The sequence below is a fragment of the Crassostrea angulata genome, chromosome 10, assembly GCF_025612915.1.
Source record: "Crassostrea angulata isolate pt1a10 chromosome 10, ASM2561291v2, whole genome shotgun sequence".
Taxonomy (NCBI): Eukaryota; Metazoa; Mollusca; class Bivalvia; order Ostreida; family Ostreidae; genus Magallana; species Magallana angulata.
The window spans coordinates 28,108,876-28,130,081 of record NC_069120.1 but is presented as its reverse complement, the minus strand read 5'-3'; the positions used below and the strand labels follow the sequence as shown (position 1 = coordinate 28,130,081).

The following is a 21,206-nucleotide window of genomic DNA, read 5'->3' as shown; positions in this document are numbered from 1 at the left end:
ATATAAACGATAAATAAGATTTGAAAGAATCGTTAATTTTCGTCAGAAGAAAGGTATCTCCTTTAAGGAATATATAGCATATCAATTTTTGTACAGGACGACAATAATTCAATTTTGCTTCATTTAAACCTTCTTTACGGCTTTTCAAATAAAAATATGGCTAACAGAAGGTTAAAAACCATGATATTTTTGTCATTTTAGTAGAAAATTAAATTTTTCGTAAAAATAATTTCAGCAGGAAAATTGCAGCTCATATTGCTTTAACAAAGAAACGTTGCTACACTTCAAAATGGGCATGAACTATAGTTCAGTATATTATGTGTGACTATTCGCACCCAGAAATAGAGAGAAAAGTAATCAAGTAATTTTATAAACTTGCCAATGAAAAGTCCGTATGATACGTAGAAAGTGAATATCACCCATTTTTTGGACTGTTTATTAATAAGTACATGAAAATAGTAAGAGGGGGCCTGGTACTCTCACACATATTTATAAATTTAAAATGTCTTCCTTACCCTCTTCATCATAAATATGAAATATTTATATTATTACATAGTATATATTATTCAGTATATATTATATTATACAGAACATGTAATGTACTTATATTATTATGCACCTTCCAATATAGAATAGATGGGGTGAGGTAAGAAATTGACCTCTTTTCATAGATATGTATTTGTACATTTAATATGCCAAATGTAATATAGCTGCAGCGTGTCGTTGCTAATTCCTCACAGTGTTTTGTTATTTACTGTTTATTTATTGTATTATAGTATTATGCTTTCATTATGAAAGTAATAAATGGATTTAAAGGAGAATAAGAAAAACACGTAGCAAGTCTAAACCAGTTCAAATTAAAATGTCCACGTATAAATATTCACATTTCGTAAACGTTTTTAAACTGGTTTCAAACGAATTATTATTAACGTATACTGTGTGAATAATGTGATGACGTATCGTATGTCTATATTGAAAAGAAAGTAGGATTATATATTTATAACTGGAAAGGTAAGCAAAATCGAAACACATTTGATTCTCTCTAAATAAGTTAAAATATACAGTAAAACATGATGTGAATGATCATTGAAATACAGTTTTAAGAAACACGTTTCCATTGGCCTTCAAGAATTTTAGAACAACGTCTTGGATAATTTTTACTTTCGCTTTCTCATTAATGTCATTCTTGAAATATTTTTTTTTGCAAATAGTAAGTCGCAAAAATCATTGTGCATTGTATGATTTATACAGTGAAATCATTTCAATCCGTCGGGGACAATTTCCGTGGATTTGAGAGTTGGTTTATTTTTTTTTTTATGTATATGTATAAAGATAAAACTATGTTTAATATATTGTCGAGGACTTTTAAAAAGAACATTTAAAGGAAGACCATGTCACCAATCAATGGTTTTAATCTTGGATATCAGGTTTCTTATCGTTAAAGTAACGTTCACAAATAGAAGACGTATAAATAGGCGAGTATTTTTTATTCTTCAACTTGAAATCGATTGTATTTTAAATGTTTATGTTTAACAATTTACAAATATTTACATGGGGTTATGTCTTTTTAAAAATAAACTGCTTTCGGTTTCATATGATAAATTAATTTGCACCATTTGAACGGTAACCATACAATCACCCATGATTTATGAATTGATGATTGGTCGTTGCGTAAAAAGAGACATGACGCAAAAGTGCAGAAAGTATTCAAAGTTAACATAATCTTGAGCGTACAAAACCACGAAATATGGAATGTTATTCCAGCAAAATATGAGTGGAATCGAAGAAAAAATTAATTGGTAATCTTGGAAATTGCTCAACATTAATCAATGATAACTACATTTGTTATAACTGACGGAAGAAAATGTTAAATCTTTAGCTTATTTAATTAATTTCTTGTTATCTCCTCACGTAACTTGTAGCATCGCTGCTGTGTGTGTGTATGTATGTGTGTCCATTTTCAGCTTTTTAGCAAAATGCAAAGAAATCCCTCTCAGGAATGTTCATCAAACGTATAACACTTCTTTGGCATGGTAAAAGGACAACTCCTATTGATTTACAAGTCAACTGATTAAGTAATTTTTAATTATCGTAAAGAAATCGAAGTGGAAACAGGAATTTTATTTAGTCTTGTCGATAGACATTTCCGGTATTTTTATGTACGACTTAAAGTAAATCACTACCGTATGCAGTTCAAATGTTCAAATCAACAACTTGATTTTTTTGGATTTAATCAAGTAAAGATAAAACAAACGTTTTGTAGTGTTGGAGCATTAGAAAATTGCCTTTAATTAAAAGTGGAAGCGGACAAGAGATTAATTAAAATCATCCGATTTACACCAAAACAAGAGGTTGAATTTCGGCAAATTTTTCCCGTAATACTTAGAAAAAAACAAGTCGAAAATTCAGAAGAGACTTGACAGATATCGCACATTAATCACCGGAAAATTGATTTTAATTAATAATAACTGCATATCTATTACTATTGGTTGACATACGAGCAATTAACTAGAATTGTCCATCAGAGAAGACTACAGATCGCTAGATGAGCTACGTTTCATAATGTATACGGATCGTTTATGTATGCTTATATAATAATGAAAGTCACTAAATGAATATAAATTATTGAACTTGTGTTGAGTTTCTGCTTGGAATAGGAAAACTGTACAACAACGTAAATGTACCCCCCCCCCTTCCAAATTTATACACCACAAAGCTTGGGGATTAGGATAAAGTAGTGGTTTTTAAGAATATGAATAATTGTGTAATATTTATTCTGATCTGATACATTTACATGAATTTTTCTAAATAATGCATTCCCCCGATAATAAGTCATGTCGCGAGGAGATGCTCCGCTTAGCAGTGCCCTTGTTATACAGTGTGCATTTAAATACAAAAAAGTAAAGACTGTGTCAATAATTAAGGGTATTGATTTGCAACCGTCAATTGCTCCTGAAAACCAAACTTTGATTCCGCTTGAATTTTTTTTTTCACAGAAAAGGAATTTTGATTTCTATCTGAACGACAAATGAACAGAGATCTGGATGACGGCATATAAAAGTATATAAAAAAGAAAGATGGAAGCTAAATATTTTGAACGAGGGAAATGTTTAGGAGAAGGTGCATTTGGCAAAGTCTTTTTATGCTTTCACAAGAAAGAGCCCGGGAAAAAGGTACATGGAACAAGCCAGTAAGACAAATTTATTGGAAAGAATAAGTGGGAGAATGAAATACCTTCACTAAATTTTGTTTTATACTTTGATTTTATGACCACTCCTGGGTAAACGTGATTTTTTATGAGCAATTTTAATTAACAGCTTATTGTGAGAAACACTGGATTTTACAGGCTTTTTTGCATTATTGGAAAATTACTTGAACATTAACAAAAGATAACGTACGATCAAAGCTGAAAAGTCAAGAGAAAATCTACTTCATAGCTTTTACTTAAAGTTATATACACTTGCTCATACAACGAGAAACAAATTTGACTTCTCACAAAAATCTCTTTCCTTTGAAATTAACAAGATATTAATAACATTTAAATATGACAACCAACTTACTAGCAATCAAGCCAAAAACATTGGCTTGATCCTTGTAATAAGAAAACCTGCCGAATATTTCTCTATGGAATTTATTTAAAAGTTTTATTTTGACATAAAGAAAGAAAAAATTATAAAGACGTTAATACATCAGACTGCTTTGTGTCTTCAGTATGCCATGAAAGTAATTGACCTGAGATACTCATCAGAGGATGAACGTTACTTAGCAGAAAAAGAGGCCATCCTGTTGACAACTCTAAAGCACCAGTTTATTCTACATGCCGTGTCGGTGTTTCAAGATAGAGCGACATTGTGTATAGTAACAGAATTGTGTAATCAGGGAGATTTAGAAAAGTTTTTAAATAGAAGAAAGGGACATTCATTAGAAGAACAACGAATTGTAGAATGGTTTCGGCAAATCTGCAGTGCTTTAGAGGTAATATACTGGTAGAAGCATTTTCTCTCTTTCTACAATTCTTCTACTAATGGCTTTATGTCATTATGTAATAAGATTGAAAATTTTTAGTCAAAGTTAGGGTTAAAGCGAAACATATGAAGCTGCCAGTACAAACACACGTGGTAGCTAACTTTTGAAATTTGTAGTTTATATGTCCTATTTAATTTAAAGTTTTTGTAAATCCTTAAAAATTGGCTTAAAGAATCCGAGTCTCTGCATTTGTAAAGAATCATATTGTGCATTTATTTCGCTGCTATACAATTCATGGTTTGCATAAATTTTTTTATTATTTAGTATATATTATATTTCATATTAGTATTTGCATGGAAGAAATATTCTTCATCGGGATATAAAGACTCAGAATATATTCTTGACTGGGAACGAAATGACAATCAAGCTGGGAGATCTTGGTCTGGCAAAGTATGTGAACTACAGTTTAAACTTTTTATGTTTAAAACATGTACGTTTTCGCACAGCCAAAACAAATAAATGACAAAATACCTCATGAGACTTTCACTTTTAGATACATTTGATATCTAAGCTTTATATACAGGTCTCGAAAACTGTCCATCTTAGTAATAAAATGAACAGTTTTAATACATGTTTATTTAAATGAACACGGTTTTTACATGTCTCTCTCTCCCTCTCTCTCTCTCTCTCTCTCCGAAAAATTCTTTCATGAGAATAAAATTTTCTCAAAGATAAAAATAAATTTATCAATCAGTAAATTGTACGAAAACTTAAACCACTTTCTTATAGAGTGTTAGAGAGTTCCATGCAGAAAGCTTTGACCAACTGTGGTACTCCATACTATATGAGTCCTGAAATCCATGCTTGCAAACCATACAATTCTAAGGTACGTACATGTACTTAAATTCTAGAGCAATTTAATGCAGTGTTATGTTTTGTTATGGTTTTATTTGTAGTTCATATCACAATATCATAATGAATTGGGGGAAAAAATACAATTCTGCCATTTTCATTTTTAATCAAAATCTTAAAATAACGTAATTTAATCCGCTTATTTTCTGAAATTGTTTCTTAGTACATGCAATTAAAAAAAAATACAAAACTACCTAAAACCATAATTACACAAATCATTTAAAACGTAAAATTCGGGATTAATAAGAATTGTCATTAGATTTTATAGATAATTGGATGTTTGTTCACCTTCGATTGTCAGAAATCGAAAATAATTAACTTTTGATCAAACCAGACATTGGTCGTACAAACGTTCTAACGCTTTTCTCTTGCAGAGTGACATTTGGGCAATGGGAGTGTGTGTATATGAAATGACCACACTAAAACGGCCGTTTGACGCCCGTTCGATGCATCAACTAATTTTTAAAATAATTCATGGTCAGGTAATGTTAATAGTGCTAGTCATAATTAAGGTCTTCCGTTTCCAACGGAAGACCTTACTGTTTTCGTACTGTTTCTTATTATTAAGGTCTTCCGTTTCCAACGGAAGACCTTATAGTTTTCGTACTGTTTCTTATTAAGGTCTTCCGTTTCCAACGGAAGACCTTATTGTTATTGCTTTGTTTCTTTTCCCCTATTATTATTATTTTTTTTTTCTTTGACGTTTTTTCAAAAACGCTTAAGCCGATTTTCATGAAACTTTCAGACCCCACTGAGCACAAAATTTGTAAGAAATTTATCGATCAAATTTTTGGTCGTCACTTCCGGTCCCGAGATATTAAAGATTTTATGTTTTTGCTTGTTCACGCGTTTTCTCAAAAAGTATCAAAGATAAAACTTTCAAATTTTCAGTGGTGGTAGAGAGTCGTTAGCCGCAGTGTCTCTCACATATCCGAACGTCTGCCGTCACTTCCGGTCGTCACCGGAAGGAAATGAAAAACCTTAATTTGTCAATTTTTTGGATTTGAATTTTTTTTATTTTTTCATTCGATAGAGACGATCTCAAAACTTCAGAATATGAAATTCGTTTTAAAATCAATCCGCGCATTCTTGAGATTTTGGACTCCAAAGTTCTGAAGCGAGGGTCCGCGTAGCTCAGTCGTTAGAGTGGTGGACTTGTGCCCAGGCGACCCGGGTTCAGTCCCTGAGTGCCGAAACTTTTTTCTCTCTTATTTGTGTTTTGATAAATGGTTTTATCTTTAAAATGATGGATTTGAATGTTTTCCGTTTTATTTTTGTCATAAATAAAAAAAAAAATAGCGGCTTTTTTTCAGTACAAATATAGAGCAAATTCTGTCAGCAGCTCTCTAAATTCTGACGCTCGTCGTATCGCCGACATCAAAGGCATGCCGCCGAAGTGCCCCTGCAGTTCGACCGCATTAGAGTTCGCTGGGTCGCTTTGCCGGCATTAAAGAAATGCCGCCATCTCAATGACTGTATGCACACAACATTTAGCAATGCACCCACGTTATTGTACTCGGCTTAAAAAGGAGGACTGCTTAGTATTTAATCCCATATATTGATACACACATGCATGTATACATGCATTTATTGACATAATTTGCTTATATATTGATTTCCTGAACATTATAAAACACTATGTAATCTCTCTCTCTCTCTCTCTCTCTCTCTCAAGTACAAATGTTTTAGCATTTAAATAAGAAATAGTACAGGTAACATGCAGTAAATTGGATAGAAGCTAAATGTACATTGGCGTCCAAAAATTATACATATTTTATATCAAGTTACGGGATAATGTCTATGGATTCAAATAATTTGAAATTCGTTGTTTAATGATTGTCTTCTTACTGATTGGAAGTCAACGCTAAAAAGTCCTTTTTATTAAAGATGGTGTACTTTTTCCTTTTTTTGTGCATGTCTATATACTGATACAAATCTGTTGCCTGTCGGGATTAAGAAAAACCTCCGAAGTTTATACACGTAACTATACAAACGAACACTTAAGACGAAATTCCTGATATTAAACGGCGCTTAATGCCTATACGTGGAAATTAAATTTACACAGTACACCCACCGACCCCCCCCCCTTCCTATTCACAAAATCATTTAGTTTTTCTGGCCTGATTTTACTGGATCTGTCATCTTGAACCTTACTTTTCAACCTACAAGTCGAATGCTTAAGAATTGATATCTCTCTTTAAAATGAATGAATAGGTCTGCATGGTCATTAGTACATAAATCTAGACTTGAATTATACAAACGAACTGGTGACTGCGACAAGGTTTAAAAACTGACCACCCGTTTATGAGTATTTGAGCCTAAGAATATATAGATGTAAAAAAAAATCAACAGTTACATCTTTCAAACAACGCTTTTACATTGTTCTAACATATGTATTTTAGTTAGAAATTGTGTGATATGTGATATTTAGAATTTAATATTCTATAGCTACGTTTAATATAGAAGTCACCGACCGACCCCCCCCCCCCCCCTCCCAATTCATAAAATCATTTAGTTTTTCTCGCCGGAGCCAAGATTTGTTCTTTCTCTCTATTTATTTCTCTCCTTTTTATTTAATTTTCTAACTAAAATATTCAACATAAAAGGGTTGTTGGATTGTAATACAAGTTGAAAAACACTCTTCAATTAAGACTTAGACAAAAACAGTCTTTTATTATTAGGGTCTTCCGTCTTCAGAGGAAGACCCGTCTATTCTTATTGTTATTAGGGTCTTCCGTTTACAAAGGCAGACCCTCTTTTTTTTATTCGGTTTCTTTTTATTACAGGTCATTAGACCTGTTATTACGTCAAAAGACTTCTTATTTAATATGAAATAAAATGGGGCTGGTCCTTTAAATAAGGGATCCAACGGGGTGTATAATCCTTCATCGCTCTTTTAGATCACATCTGCATTTCCTGATGTTTCGTTGATGAAGATAAAAGGCAAGGTCATTTCCTCTTCTAAAAATCGGACGGAAGACCTCCTCGTTGCTCGCAACGAGATCGTGTCTAGTTATTATTATTATTTTTTTCCACGAATTTTGTGCACGCGATTTCTCGAAAACTATTCGGCCGATTTCGACCATTTTTTCTCAGATGATTGCCAGTGGTCATAATTCTAGAAGTTTTTTGAAATTTTGAAATCGGCACTTCCGGTTCCGATTTACGGCCGATTTTGTAAGTTTTTACGACTAATTTTGTGCAGACATAAACTCAGAGACTATCAGAGATAGGAATATGAAATTTTCAGGATAGGTAGACTATAGGTTGAAGTTGTGCACAATGTAGTTTTTTTGCGCCAGTGGCGCCATTTCTATGAGCTCGCATAGGCTCGAAAATTGGGTACGAATTTCGAATCGAATTTTTCATACGTTTTGATCTGTATCTTTTTAAGAGTTGATATTTTGTTAAAACATATATAACAAAAGTGGTAGATAATCAAAAGTTTTTTTCAACAAAATCAAGAAATAGGGGCTGGCCCCTTAAATTAGGGGCCAAGACAGTCATAAACTCTATTACGAATAACTTAAAAACGATAAAGATTTTGTAATGCATTATAGAAGCAAAGTTGTTGATCGTACCAATATCTATTTGAAAAAATCATTGCCACGCCCATTTATTACGTAATAAGGGATTTTTAGGGGCCAAAGTACTTAAACTTTGACGAAAAATAACTAGAGAAGTATACATATTTTGTTAGACATCATAGAAGAGGAAATGTTTGAATAAATGATTTAAATTGATTCCACTTATCAAAACACGATTTTCTGTCCCCATTAAGGATCTAGAGGGCTGGCCCCTAAAATATTTAATCATTTGTATCTCAAAAATGATCAACAATTTCACATGGGTGTAAGAACAAAAAATATTTGTATTCTTAAGACCTTTTCACACAAATCAAGAAAAAGGGGCTGGCCCCTTTTTTAGGGGCCAAGGCCTTCGTAAACTCTATTTCAAGTAACTTAAAAACGATTAAGATTTTGTAATGCATTATAGAAGCAAAGTTGTTGATCGTACCAATATATATTTGAAAAAATCATTGCCACGCCCATTTATTACGTAATAAGGGATTTTAAGGGGCCAAAGTACTTAAACTTTGACGAAAAATAACTAGAGAAGTATACATATTTTGTTAGACATCATAGAAGAGAAAATGTTTGAAAAAATAATTTAAATTGATTCCACTTATCAAAAGACGAATTTCTGTCCCCATTAAGGATCTAGAGGGCTGGCCCCTAAAATATTCAATCATTTGTATCTCAAAAGTGATCAACAATTTTAGATGGATGTAAGAACAAAAAATGTTAGTAATCATGAGACTTTTCGTATAAAATCAAGAAAAAGGGGCTGGCCCCTTAAATTAGGGGCCAATAGACTCCTAAACTCTATTACTCATATCTTAAAAATGATCAAGATTTTGTAATGCATTATAGAAGCAAAGTTGTTGATAGCAGCAATATCTGTTTGTAAAACTCATTTCCAAACCCATTGATGACGTAATTAGAGATTTTAGGGGACTAAAATATTAAATCTTTAATGTGCTGTATGTTAAAAAGCAAAACTCTTTGTTAAGCATTTTAAAGGATATTGACAATCGTATACATTATCTAAAAGGAGGTGGTTGAGGGAGAATTCTGAAATTTCATTGATATTTTAATCGAATCGTTTAAAAAATTAAACGGAAGACCTACTCGTTACTCGTAACGAGATCGTATCTAGTTATTATTATTTTTTTCCACGAATTTTGTGCACGCGATTTCTCGAAAACTATTCGGCCGATTTCGACCATCTTTTCACAGAAGATTGCCAGTGGTCATAATTCTAGAAGTTTTTTGAAATTTTGAAATCGTCACTTCCGGTTCCGATTTACGGCCGATTTTGTAAGTTTTTACGACCAATTTTGTGCAGACATAAACTCAGAAACTATCAGAGATATAATTATGAAATTTTCAGGATAGGTAGACCATAGTTTGTAGTTGTGCACAAAGCAGTTTTTTTACGCCAGTAGCGCATTGTTTTGGAGCTCGCCTAGGCTCGAAAATTGGATACGAATTTTGAATCAAAATTTTCATACGTTTTGATCTGTATCTTTTTTTCAGTTGATATTTTGTTAAGACATATATAACAAAAGTGGTGAAACATTGAAAGTTATTTCGAACAAAATCAAGAAAAAGGGGCTGGCCCCTTTTTTAAGGGGCCAAGAGACTTGTAAACTCTATTACAAATAACTTAAAAACCATCAAAATTTTGCAATGCATTTGAGAACCAAAGTTGTTGATCGTTACAATATCTATCTGAAAAATTATTGCCACGCCCATTTATTACGTAATTAGGGATTTTTAGGGGCCAAAGTACTTAAACTTTGACGCAATATATCTAGAGAAGGAGACATATTTTGGTCAGCATTGTAGAAGAGAAAATGTTTGCATTGATGATTCTAATCGATTTCAATAATCAAAACACCAATGTCTGTCCCCATTAATGATCTATAGGGCTGGCCAATAAAATATTCAATCATTTGTATCTAAAAAATGAACAACAATTTTAGATAGGTGTAAGAACAAAAAAAGTTAGTATTCTTAAAACCTTTTAAAAGAAATCAAGAAAAAGGGGCTGGCCCTTTAGATTAGGGACCAAGACACTCGTAAACTCTATTACACATAACTTCAAAACGATGAAGGTTTTGTAATGCATTATAGAATCAAAGTTGTTGATCGTAACAATATCTATCAAAAAAAGTCATTGCCACGCCCATTTATTACATAATTGGGGATTTTTAGGGGCCAAAGTACTTAAACTTTGACACAGTATATCTAAAGAAGGAGACATATTTTGTGAAGCATTGTAGAAGAGAAAATGTTTGTATTGATAATCTAAATCGATTCAAATATTCGAAACACCAATGTCTGTTACCATTAGGAATCTTCAGGACTGGCGCTTTAAATATTTAATCATTTGTATGTAAAAAATGAACAACAATTCAACACGGGTGTAAGAACAAAAATTGTTAGTATTCATGACATATTTCGATAAAATCAAGAAACCGAGACTAACCCCGTTAATCAAGGACCAAGGAACCTGTAAATTCTATCACAAATAACTTAAAAACGATCAAGAATTTGTAATGAATTATAGAGGAATGTTGTTGATCTTACAATATCCATTTTAAAACTCATTGCCTCACTCAATTAAGACATAATTAGGGATTTTTACGGGCCAAAGTCCCTAAACTTTGACGCAATATATCTCATAAATTTTTTTCCTCAAATTTTGTGTACGCGATTTCTCAAAAACTGTTCCGCCGATTGCGACCATTTTTTTTTAGCAAGTCGTCATAATTTTAGAAGTGTTTTTGAAATTTTGAAATCGTCACTTTTGGTTCCGGTTTACGACCAATTTTGTTGTAAGTTTTACGAACAATATTGAACAGACATAAACTCAGAGGCTATCGGAAATATGACTATGACATTTTTAGGAGAGGTACACTTTAGTTTGAAGTTGTGCACCATGTAGTTTTTTTTTATGCTTGTGACGTATTTTCTCGGAGCTCGCCTTGGCATGAAATTTGGGTACAAATTTTGATTCAAAACTTTTATACGTTTTGATCCGTATCTTTTAATCAGCTGATATTTTGTTAAGATGAAATTTGGGTACAAATTTTGATTCAAAACTTTCATATCTTTTAATCAGCTGATATTTTGTTAAGACATATATTATTAAAGTTGTAGAGTATTATAGAGTTCTTTCCAACGAAATCAAGAAAAAGAGGCTAGGAGAATCGTAAAAGCAAATTTAATTCACTTATAAACGATTAAAATTTTGTATTGAATTCTAGAAGCAAAGTTATTGATCGTAACAATACTTGTTTTAAAAAGTTATCGCCACGCCCAATTATACGTATTTAGGGAGTTTTAAGGGCCAAAGTCCTTTAAAGTTGACGCAATATATCGAGAGAAGGAGACATATTTTAATAAGCATTATAGAACGGAATATGTTTGCATTGATATTTCTAATTGAATTCATTAATTTAAACACCTTTGTCTGTACCCATTAGGGATCTACAGTGCTGGCCCCTAAAAATATTGAACCATTTACATATATCAAAATTGAGATCAATTGTATATAGGTGTGAGAACAAAAAATGTAAGTATTTGTTAGAGCATTCGTATGAAATCAAGAAAAAGAGACTGGTTCTTTTGATTAGGGGCCAAGACATTTGAAAACTCTATTACAAATAACTTAAACGATAAAGATTTTGCAATGCATTATAAAAGCAAGAGTTGTTGATCGTAACAATATCTGTTTGAAAAGAATATCGCCACGCCCAACTATTACGTAATTGGGGAATTTTAGGGGTAGAAGTCCTTAAACTTTGATTCAATATATCTAGAGAAGGAAATATATTTTGATAAGCATTGTAGAAGAGAAAATGTCTGCATTGATAATTCTAATCGATTCCATTTATCAAAACACCTGTGTCTGTTCCCATTAAAGATATACAGGTCTGTATTTGCTGTTTATTTTGTCCTCGACATTGTTTTAATTATCAAGCAGTCCAAAGGATATATTATTTTGATATGATTTTTTTATAAGCGTATTATCATTTTAATCGGCAACTAAAAACGTTCCAAAAGCTCTTTACGAAATTTAAACAAACCGGAAGTGTAAGCGATATTTAGCAAAGGTCAAGCTCTCGGGTCGCAACCAGAGGTAAAGGTCAATGCATCGATCTTAATAGTTTGAACGTTACGTAGAAATCAGTCTCCTTAATATCAAGACAAATAAATGGGCTAATTTCATAAAGGAAATACATTATACTGGGTGAACACTTAAAAGTTTTGTTGAAAGTATGTTTCTTTGATTGACGATTTTTTAACCAATGATTGTTGTTTTTATAGTTATTTTCATGATTATTGTTTGTTAAATATCACGCAGTTTCTTTTTAGAGGGAATGTTAATTGTTCATTATAAATAAGTGCGAGTTTGTCTTTGTTTTTTCCATTCCTTTCTTTTTTAATGACAAAATGGTTATGCAACACCTGCAAATGTTTCTAATTGCACTCGTGTAGACGTGGAATACTTGTTACCTTGCAAATGAAAAGTCGGGAGTAAATATTTCTCTTTGTATCTTAATTATGCCATCCTTTTTGATTAGATTCATATGTCTTGCAAGCTCAGGTGTTGTTTGCAACTGACACTGATAAAATATTCGGTGGAGCTATTATTTCTTGTATATTGCATTAGCTAAGAGAAAAAGATTTTGTTTGAAATATCTAGCTCCTAACAATTCTACAATGTTTTCCGTCTGTATGTAAACAGACTGCACATCTGCCACATACGACTTAAAAGATGTAATCTACATGAAATACGTAAAATATTTTTATTAGTACAATTTGTTTAATCTGAGTAGAGGAAATTGAAGAAAAAAATATAGTAAAAAATTGTTCTGAAGAAAACCGGTATATGAAACTACATTTGCAAAGTTCATTTGATTGGTCTATTACCGGTGTGATAATTGAAAGTACACCTTAATAGCATCATGATAACTGAAATAGACAGGAACTTTCACAACCTTAACGGACATTCCTTCAGTAACGTAAATGTGATCTAGGATAGTCCCTCCTTCAGTTGTGGAAAAATCAACTCTTTGTTCAAACCCTATCGACTGAAGAGTACTTGTAATTGGCCCTGTTGATCGGGCGTCTTCGTTGAAATCTCCAACAACAACACACTGAAATCCGCGTTCTTGAAAATCTTTTACAACATTCTGAAGGGTATCTAGAAAGAATCGAACATTAATGTTGGCAGGTCGATAGATCAGTATTAGGAGGATGTTCTCGCTGGCAAGCTCTACGGCCATACCCTCAATATTCTTCAGGGGAAGTTGATGAATTCTTATTTTTTCCTCTTTCCTTTGGAACACACCTATTCCCCCACCTCTGGCTTGGCTTAATTTACGAAACGTGTTTGATGAATCATCATAACACTCTCCTCTCGAAATGCTGTAAAAATTAAAGCCTGGAATTTCGAATTCCGACAAATCTTCCTGGTCTCTCAGCCATGTTTCCGTTAAACATATCAAGTCTGCTTTCATGAGTCTGTTGTCTGATTTGATGTCCTGTATATGTGCTCTTAGACTTTGAACATTTAGTAGAAGGATCGTGTTACATTCTCCAGTCTTTATTTGTCCAATTCCACTTATTTCGCTTGGAATGAATCTTTGCATGGTGCTCAGTGATGCTTTTACATCTGGATCAGCGTAGATTTTCTTCTTAAGTTTATCTTCATCTGCTGTCTCTATGAATAACCCATTCTTTGAAGTCACTCTACTAAGGGCCACATATGCCTGACCAGCAGCAAAAGTACGATCTAAATTGACCACTACCTTGTCTGTTGTCATTCCTTGCACTTTGTGTGCTGTGCATGCCCAAGACAGTTTCAGGGGAAATTGGTGTCGAACTATATTTTTAGTATTCTTGTCCTTGACATCTTCCTGAATTCTTTGAATCACAATCTGATTTCCGTGCGAGGTAATCCTTCCCTGCAGTTTACCGATTTCTTTACTGTCAAATATCACTCCAACTCCTTGAATGGTTTTTCTGTGATGATCGCTTCCAAATTCAAAGTGCGATATATAACCCATTGCACCATTTACTAGTCCATCCTCTACATTCACATTTCTTGTGAGCATAACTCTTGCATTAACAGCTAAAAGCAATGAAGATGACAGTCCATCTGTTTTGATTGTGGTCAATGGTTTCTCCCTTAATTTTAACCTTCCTGTTGTCTTGTCTTTTTGATAGTCTTCTGCATCTACTTCTGTCAAATCTTCACAGCATGTTTGCAACTTTTCCAGATTGAAATCGTTTACCTCTTCGTTTGTAGAATAAACGTGCAACACGTCATCTGGACCTTGTCTGATACAGTTTCTCAGAACAATCCAAGCTTCATTTGATATTTGCTCTTTAATTGTTCTAACACGCAAAGAATTCAAAACGGCAGCGAATTCAAAGTCGTCTCTCTGGCGCATTATTTCGTCCAGCTCAATGATTTTGAAAAAATCTAACCAGTAGTCAACTGGGTATGTGTCATTTACTTGATACAATCTCTCGTCTTTTCGCTGCTTTACAGGGGGAAGCTGATAGAAATCTCCTACAGCAATGACAGAAATACCACCAAATGGTTGCTTGCATTTTTTAATTTGGACAAGTCGTTCATGTATGTAATACATTAGGCGTTTAAAGACCATAGATACTTCGTCTATGATCAAGATTTGCACATTCTCTAATTTGGACCTTATTGCATTTAAAGTTTGTTCCTTCAAGGGTTCATATGGAATAGGTAGTGCTTTTGTCAACGAAAAAACATGGTGAATTGTGCTTCCTCCGATGTTAAAAGCAGCGGTTCCTGTGAAAGCAGTTAGAAGAACTGATAAGGCGTTTGGTATGGGCAATGTTTTTCCGAGAAGCCTTGAAGCTTCATAATGGATTGCTTTAATCAAGTGACTTTTCCCTGTTCCTGCTCCACCCGTTATAAAAATATGAAATGGTTCTGGTTTTCCCCGAGATATTTTCTCCAGACACCATTCGCGCACTGAATAAAAGACTTCTTTTTGTTTATCATTTAAGCTTTGCAGTAAAGGTAGCATCTCTTGTCTTGAATTTGAAGCTTCCCTGATGTGATACACAAAATCTGAAGGATCTTCACTTTCAACTTCTTTAGTTACTTCCTTAGTTGTATTGTCTCCGGTTTCTAATTTTGATTTTTGAATTAAACACTCTTCTCTGCTCATTTCAGTTTCAGGACAAAGACTTGCCCATGCATCTTCAGGCTCGCCAATCATTTCAAACATTTCTTCAGCATTTTCAATTGCTCTCTCGTCTTTCGAAAACTGATTCCGATTGTCATTAACCACATTCTTTACTGCTTGTAAAGCGCTACCCAATCTGACAAATCCATTGCTATAAAATGACTCATACAGATCAAAACCTTGTGGTTTCAGTTGACTTTGGCCTCTGTAAGGTAGAAACAGCTGTAGTATTGATTGAAAATACTTTTCTGGGTTACTTTCAGCATTGAACCTTGGGTATCTTATGACCGCCGGTTTACCTTTCGTTCTTTTCTGTATGTAACCTTTTCCATTTTGTAATTCATATACTCCTTCCTTTTCAATCTGTGGAATTTGAGATTTTGCAAGTACCCTGAACTCGGAGCAGAACTCTGCAAGACACATCTGATTGAAATAGTCAGTCTGTGGGCGATTTTCATATCTTTCTACAATATTGGTCATCCAAATGTCTTCATCATCATCATAGCTTTCATTGTCGTCTGACTTTGGTGTTCTTTTCAGCTGTGAAAGAGGTTTGCTTAAGCGTGTTGGATTATCCCCAACAGGAATAAACACTACTTTCCTTGAGCACTCTTTCATTTTTAAGTTGCATACTCTGTACACAGCCTCTTGTGCACTGACTTCTCTGTGGTTTAAATAAGCTGATCCTATTTTCTTAATTGTTTGCTTTGCACTAAGATTTCCTTCAGTTGCTTCAATTTTCGTTTGTTTTAATAGCATGCCCATTTCTCGTTCTGATTTTGAGATATACGAAATAATGTACACAATGCAGCTAAATGGGTCAAGAACATACTGATTGTCCATATTGGCATCCCAGCACTTCAGGAGACATTCGTTGTACTGATTTGTCCACATTTCCTCTGGGTCTCTTTTCAGAATAGTTGTTGTTCTTGAAGTTAGTGCTCGATGAGCGATCTCATACTCTTCTTGTGACAAAGATAAATCTGTAAATATCTCCTCAGTTGTTTGAGATCCACTACTGTCTTCAAGAACTTTATTCCACACCATAAGTAAAATATCCTTGGCTTCTGCTGTATTCATTTGCCCATTGGTGTGTAGACATTCTGCTTCTTCCTCACATCTTTCAGCTATAAAAGTTCTTTCTGATGGTGGTCTTGGAAAGTTAAACCTGCACTCTGTTCCCTTTTTCCTACATGATTTAGAGTGATTCTTGCTGTGTTGTTGAACACTTAACACAGTCTGTCTTAGTTCTTGCTCAGCATCTTCTGAGGGTAAGGAACATGTCACATACTTGTCAATAAACTCACATACCCGTTCCTCACTATCTTCCCCTAATTTTGGTGCGTCTTCAACCCAATATAAGCAATGCATATGTGGGGAACCCCTTTGCTGGAATTCAACTCGAACAAAATAATCCACGACATGTCCTATCGGATTAGCTGATGACAGAATGACTTCTCTTTGAAATAAATGAAACCTGTGTTCAAACATTCTGGCAACAGTGACTGGATTTCTCCTAAGAATTTCACTTTTTTCCGACCAGTCTAAATCAGATGGACTTCTTTTGTCATCCTCATGATGCAAAATACAACCCACTATATCATTCCATCTGAATTCAGCAGCAGAAAAAGAACAAAACCATGTAGGGATTCCTAATTGTCGTAGCATTGCAAATAGATCTTTCTGTGTTGTTGACCAATATGCAGGTGTTCCTCTTATTGGTTGCATAAATCGCAAAGCTTCGTCATTTCTGAGAAGTTTAGAGAGCACATTTGGATCTTGTAGCATGTCTGATGTCACCAATTTTCCATCATTAGTTTTTGACAAGGACTTCCGTATTGATATCTGTGTTTTGTCAATCACTTGTTTCAATTCTGACATAAATTGCGCAAAAAATATGTAATTCGTATCCTTTGCGAATCTATTGTCTGTATTCATAAGTCTGTTGTTGAAGTATCTAGAAAGTGTTATCCTTTCATCTCTATCTTCATTCCATGAGAATCTGCCAGATGGGAATAAATGTGGGAAAGACTTTGCTTCATTTCCTTCTTCCTGTAACATCCTAACTGGGTTTTGACCTTCACCTGGTGCAATATTATAGACATCATCAAAGTAATGATCAAGCACTTCTTGCGCGATGTCCACAGGTTGTAAACATGTATCAGTTGCGACTTCCTGGTTGTGATTTCCCTCCATTTCTAGACTTTCTTCGTTGCTTTCACATGTTTCAATACTATCGGCCAGCAAACAATGATTGTCATTGTCAGTCCAATTACTGTTAATAGAAACGCCTTGGTACCATTTATTGTTTTGTTTCAAAAATTCAAGAGCAGCCTTAATGTGCTGTGGACTTACAAATTGGTATTCAAAATAGCCTTTGTATGATAGCTTGCGTTTGAGTTTCACCCTCAGTAAAAGATTGTCATCAACGTTCAGTGGCAAACTCGTCGTTTTCTTAATATTTGACGGAACGCACACTACAGGTCCGTGCACATTTCTTTGACCACCTTGTGGAAGCGACATTACTTTCATGAAAGGAATGTGTAAAGCAATGAGGTGTTGTTCTAAGGAATTTAAATCACTGAGCTCTGATGGAATGTCCTCGAGTGACATTTTATTAATTGCAGACTCTTGTGGGATTTTTCCACTCATGATTTTTCTGTGACATGTAAAACACACCCACAAAGAAGATCTGGGACAATAGTCTGTACAAGACGCGCCACACTGATGAACATATTTGTCATCTATACACTTATCTGCAACATTTTTTGCCTTCTGGTCTACTGTATACATTTCGGGTGTACATCCACGAACTTGATTTTCAAACATCAAACGATGACAACAACAACATGAATACTCTGGCCCTTGCTTGACGATATTTTTAAACGAATTGACTACTTCGCTTTCAACTTTCAGCTTCTCTATCCGTTCTTGTCTATTCTTTGAAACGGTTTCTTTTTTTAATCGTTAAGCTTCCGAACTCGAATGGTAACTCACTTTGCTTGCAACTTTAACTTTTTCTCTGTGCTCTTCATCTAATTTGTACTTTTCTGTACTTCTTTTCTTGACATTTCGTCTATGCGTATCATCTGTTTTGTACTTTTCTGTACTTCTTCTTTTAACTTTTTCTTTGTGTATAAAATTTGTTCTGTACTTAATTTTGCTTCTGCTTTTCACGTCCTCTCTATGCGACTCGTTTGTCTTGTACTTTTCAATGCTTTTCTGCTTCATGGTTATTCTATGTTCAACATCCAATGCATATTTTTGCACGCTTTTATCTTTTAAATTTCCCCTGTAATTGTTGTCACTCAGATACTTTTCTTTACTGGTTTCCTTAGTCTTTGACCTAAATGCCTCATCATTCATGTACCGCGTTTTTTTCTCAAGCAAACGTTTTGATTTCCTGAGTTCTTTTGTGGAATCTTCACTTTGCCCTTTAAAGATTATGTTGCGTTTTTCTCTCATTCTTTCTCGATTGCTTAATCTTTTATTGTATTTAATCATGCCCTCAACGTTCTGTGCCAAAGACTGCTGTTGTAAATTAGTAGACCTACTCGACACCATTGTAACAACATCATAATGAGTCTGATCTTTGTGATGCAAATAAATTGACCCTGATTGATCAATATCTAAATCTGGATCTACCATTCGCCCACAGAAAAGAACCCACCGATTGTCTGAATATGTATATATATCGGTCTTTAGCAAATGAGAAAGTCCAAGAATTTCTATTTCAGTTGCCCATGCTCCATTTTCATTCATTCGAGTGTTTGATATATGGTTCTCAACAGAGTCTTCTTCACGTCTTAAAAAAGGTTTAAAACGCAACTTGTTTTGAATTAAATGATCGCAAACCGCTGAGCGAATTACTTCATGATAATCTTGTGCTTCGGTCAAACTAAATGAAATTGCCTTAAACAAACAATTTCCATCCTGATCTATGTCTCTCATGAGAACTGGCTTTTCCATGTTTACAACCATATTCGCCATATCTTCTGAATTTTCAACAAATGAACAAAAAATTCCTAATGAATTGCACAACTGATTTTTCTTCACATTTGACAAGGGCTTAAAATTAAAACCGTTGTTTTCACTGCACACATATTCTATGTCATCATGTCTTTTTGGTGTTGTATTGCAATTTTCTCCAACTTGCACTTCTGTATCATTTGCATTTTCCATAATACTTACAGACTCTCTGTTTTGTTGCATTTGAACAGGTATTTCCCTACTCTGAAATTGTTTTACTAAGCAGTGCACTCCAGTAATTTCACATTGTACAGTTTCAGAATACCCCATAGACCTGGCTAAAGTCACAACATGATTCAATAAATCGAGGATCGTCTTGTACAGCATCCGTGTACTCTTTCCACTTTCACTCATAAACCCCTCTTTAGATCTAGAATGGGAATCAAACGTAAAATATGCCTTCATACTCTTCCCTATCAAAAACGTATTTCCACCAAAGCAAACAAAGCATCCGTCTGTGTCTGCAAGAGCAATCTGAAGCGCTTCCAGAAGTGGATAAGCATTGAAATCATCGTATTTAGGTTCAACTCTAGATAGATTTATCAGACTAGGTAAAGATTCATTTGCTTTGAACTCAAATGTCTGACTGTAACACTCAAAATACTGAGGCAATTCATCCACCAGTAGGTATCTACTTACAATTGTTGAACTTTGCTGTAAGTAAGTATATAACTCATTTCCTGTGCACAAAACAGTGTTCATGTCACCTCTTTCCCACAAACTAGCATCCTTAATCCTTTGAAATGCTACTGCAGCAAGACAGTTTGCAACACATTGTGTTCCTGCATTCTCACCAAAAATGATGTCAGCTTGATGATAAGACCCTTGAACAGAAAAACATACCTTATTTGTTCTTGAGGTTCTATTGTCATTGGTTCCATGATTATCATCATCATCATTATCATCATCATCATCATCATCATCATCATTTCTCATATATACAGTATCATCATATAATTTCCTTTCAGTGTACTTTTTAGTTCTCGTTAAGTTTCTGGGTGCATCAATTTGTATCCTGCTGGACTCATCCCCACTAAAGGAGGATGACATATCCAGCTGCGCCTGACCTGCTGAGCCAGACACGTGCACGGTGTCCGGCTCAGGTACCCTCGGTGAGGTACAAACCCACGGTGGGGAGTCAGGGGACGGTGCCATGCCGCCGTTTTGGGCACACAGACGACTTCCCTGAGAAGATGCAGAACTCAGGGCATTTGGATGCATTTTCTCACAAAGAGAGGCCTGCATCCTGGCCAGGGGTTTTTCTTCCTTCAGAGGAAACCCCATGGAAACCTTCCCCGGAAGAGTACCGAGGGGAGCTATAACAGCTCCTTCTACTGCCTCGAAAGACATAACAGAGTTTTGAAGAGGTTGTTCTCCCATATTGCCAGAAGGGATTGGCTGCTGTTGCCTAGCATCTCTCATTCTATGCCTGTTTTTGAGGCGTCCGACTCTCTCATTAATGGCCTTTCGCTTTCTCTTTGGCATCTAA

General features: G+C 34.4%; 1 protein-coding gene across 1 annotated transcript in view; it reads left to right on the top strand.

Moving 5' to 3' along the window:
• Positions 1 to 860: 860 nt before the first annotated feature.
• The window catches only part of LOC128165914 (uncharacterized), a 44,948-nt gene continuing 24,602 nt past the window's right edge, over positions 861 to 21,206 (top strand). The window contains exons 1-6 of the mRNA XM_052830856.1: positions 861 to 1,011; positions 2,997 to 3,173; positions 3,712 to 3,975; positions 4,313 to 4,416; positions 4,756 to 4,852; positions 5,253 to 5,360. Of these exons, the coding sequence (XP_052686816.1) occupies positions 3,078 to 3,173; positions 3,712 to 3,975; positions 4,313 to 4,416; positions 4,756 to 4,852; positions 5,253 to 5,360 (669 nt within the window). The 5' untranslated portion in view covers positions 861 to 1,011; positions 2,997 to 3,077. The remainder of the gene's footprint in view (positions 1,012 to 2,996; positions 3,174 to 3,711; positions 3,976 to 4,312; positions 4,417 to 4,755; positions 4,853 to 5,252; positions 5,361 to 21,206) is intronic.